We start from the raw sequence: 3,211 nt of genomic DNA on the forward strand, positions 1-3,211 counted from the left end.
TCACGTAAAATTCTGGGGAAACGGTCGCATAAAATTCTGGAGACTCGTGTAAAATTCCGGAGAAACGATTGTGTAAAATTCTGGAGAAACAAGTAAAATTCTGGGAAAGAATTGCTAAAATTCTGGAGAAATGATTGCGTAAAATTCTGGGGAAATGATTGCGTAAAATTCTGGGGAAATGATTGCGTAAAATTCTGGGGGAAGAATTGCTAAAATTCTGGAGAAACGATCACGTAAAATTCTGGGGAAACAATCACATAAAATTCTGGAGAAAGAAGTAAAATTTTGGGGAAACGATCACGTAAAATTCTGGAGAAACAAGTAAAATTCTTGGGAAACGATCGCGTAAAATTCCGAAGAAACAAATAAAATTCTGAGGGAAGAATTGCTAAAATTCTGGAGAAACAGTCGCATTAAAATTCTGGGGAAACGCGTAAAATTCTGGCGCCACGGGCCGAGGACTCTCCCACAAAACCACCCCGGGGCTTCTCCTTTTCCTTCCCCGGAAGAGCGGAGCTGAGCCCGCACCAACGCGCTTTCCGAAACCCACAGATTTTGTTCACCCGGACCGAAAACGGGGAGAAAAATCTTTTTTTTCTTCTTATTTTTTTTTCTTTTTTTTTTTTCTGTTGCGTGGGGGGAAAGCGGCCGTGGAGCTGCTTGAGAAGAGGTTGAGCTTCTTCCAGTAGAGTATTTTGGAGGAACTTGCCCCTCGGTTCTCTCGATGCGTCGTGCAGCCCCTTCCCAACACTTGAGGCTTCCCAAGCCAGTTCCACTCCTCTTCCTCATCCTCTTCCTCCCTCCTCTTCCTCCTCTCCCCACATCCCCACTTCAACTTACCGCAACTCTTCTCACCTTGCAGCTCCCCGAGCGCCAACGGAGACCGCGGCAAAAGATCACGGGAGGTGAGTGGTGCCAGGCGTGAGCCTTCCTCCCCCCTCGGCGTAAAACCGGGTTTTCCAAAGCCGAAGGTCAAGTTTAGACCCGTCCGTCTCATCCCTCGAGTTCTCCAACGTTTTAACCAAGACCCGGCATGGTGGAGTTGACTTTGATCGTTGCCTTCCCGCAGCGCCCTCGGCCCGGAGGACAAATCGGAGCAGGAGGCTGAGCCCCGAGGAGGAGAAGAGGAGGAGGAGGAAGAGGAGGATGAAGACTTCGCCGAGGACGATGACCTGGCCTACACTGATGACCTCCGTGATGAGAACTACCACCCGTCCCTGGACAGGTGAGGAGCGCTGGGAGCTGCTGGGAAGGAGCCCGTGGACTGGGACCGGGTGAGAGATCCCAGTCACACCGTCCCAGTCCAGACTGGTATCGCACTGGGAGGGTTTCAGACCTTCCAGCTCTGCCGCCCTCGGACCTAGGAGAGATGGGAGATGGGGAAAATGTCCTTATGTGGCTTAAAAAAGGTGCTTCTGGGCTCAAAGGCTTGTGGGGAGGCACCTTCCTTCACCCTGCCTGGGGGAGGGTCTTTGCCACGTCCAACCACGTCCAACCAACGTCCAACCCATGGCCCACCACACCCAATCAATGTCCTACCACACCCAACCCCTGTCCAACCACATCGGTTACGTTCTACCGTGTCCAAATAATGGCCAACCACGTCCAACCAACGTCCAACCAATGTCCTGCCACGTCAATTAGGTTCTACCACGTCCAAAAAAGTCCAACCAATGGCCAACCGATGTCCTCCCACACCCAACCACACCCAAGCACCTAAACCATCTTGCCTACCCCGCGTCTGTTTTCTCCCGCAGTGACTCGGAGCCGCAGCGACGGCAAAGCCAGACCAAAACCCGTAAGAAAGCCGTGAAGGAGGAGCAGCCCCCAAATGAGCCGAGCCTAACCAGCTCCAGCCCACCCGAGGAGAAGAGCGGACGCGTCGGGTGAGTCACGGTGTCCCCGAGGTGCGGTGACCCCTGGGATGGCCGTCGGGGGTGTCTTGTTTTGGGGCACCCATCTCCCCGTGGCCACCAAACGAGAGTTTCCACCGAGATGCTGACGGGAAACGAGCCAACCCGACACTAAATTCCAGCCTTGAGCTCCGCGTGGGCCAGGAGCCACGCGTCCACCGAGAGGGTTCAAGCCTCCTCACGGTGCCGCCGTCGGCAGGGGCGGAACGGCTTTGCCAGGGAGCTTAATGAAGGGGCTTAACGAGTCGTTATTTTGTCCTCTGGGTCTCGTGGAGCTGCGGGGAGCAAGGACGTGCTGCTTGGGCAGGGCTGGGAGAGCCCTTAAACCAGCACCGCTTTGAGCGTCGAAGCCTTTTCTTTCACACCTCTAAAAGCCTCCAAGGAACCTGGAGGTTTCAACCACGCAAAAAAAAAAATTAAAAAATCCGGATGTTCTCCCCGCCACGCCCTCCACGTAAGCACAGAGACTCCTCCCTCCTACAGACACAAGGAGTGGCTTGATAGGGCCATCACCAACAACGGCACCGCCGACCTCAACCTGTTGGCCAAGGGGCAACTGGAGAACAACCACAATTTCATTTTGCGTGCGCTCTTGAGGCCGAGGGTTAGGTTTTATTTCTCCTCCCCAGCCACGCCGGCTCAAAATTCACTTTTCTGTTCTCAAAAAGCTCAAATCATCTTTTTTTTGCCGGGTTTTGACGCAAGAGTATCGGAATAGACGTCGGTCTCGATGCTGAAGACCACGTGTTGCCTCTTGGGTCTGACACACCAGATGTCACCTCGCTGGATGTTTTTTTTTTGGTTTTTTTTTTTTACAATTTTAATACGACGAGGGTGTTAAAACCGCCCTTTTTTGTTGGAATTAGCCGGAGCGACCACATGACATCATCACCCCGTAATTCATCTTGCCTAAGAAAGGGACCGGCAGCGAAACGGGCGCCCTAAAACTCACCCCGTAAGTATCGCGCTGCTCCGAGATGACTTTTATCACTTTTTAAAAAAAATTTTTTCTCACTTGGACACGACATCGCCGCTTCTTTTCGGTGCTAAACGCTCTTCCTGTCTCCTTGCAGCTCAGAAACCACCTCACAGCTCATTGGAAGAGCCAACACCCTCCCGGAGACCCAACCCCGGCAAAGAAAAAACGTGACGGTAAATCCGACGTTTCCTTTTCTCTCAATTCCCGCCCTCAATTTGAGGATGGAAAGGTTTGGGGTAGCTCTACGCAAATTAAAATCAGGAAAAAAACAGATTTTTTTTTTTTTTTGCATCCCTACGACATATTTTTTTGGGGGGGG

The 3,211-nt window shown here is 52.0% G+C and overlaps 1 protein-coding gene across 1 annotated transcript in view; it reads left to right on the top strand.

The window, feature by feature from the left end:
- Window positions 1–676: 676 nt before the first annotated feature.
- Window positions 677–3,211, top strand: part of LOC113490550 (zinc finger protein 345-like) — a gene marked incomplete at both ends in the record, with an annotated part of 18,157 nt that continues 15,622 nt past the window's right edge. Inside the window, 3 exons of the mRNA XM_026867072.1 lie at window positions 677–905; window positions 1,070–1,225; window positions 1,758–1,886. Of these exons, the coding sequence (XP_026722873.1) occupies window positions 677–905; window positions 1,070–1,225; window positions 1,758–1,886 (514 nt within the window). The remainder of the gene's footprint in view (window positions 906–1,069; window positions 1,226–1,757; window positions 1,887–3,211) is intronic.

Source organism: Athene cunicularia, unplaced genomic scaffold, assembly GCF_003259725.1.
Source record: "Athene cunicularia isolate RWA unplaced genomic scaffold, athCun1 SCF_135, whole genome shotgun sequence".
Lineage (NCBI taxonomy): Eukaryota > Metazoa > Chordata > Aves > Strigiformes > Strigidae > Athene > Athene cunicularia.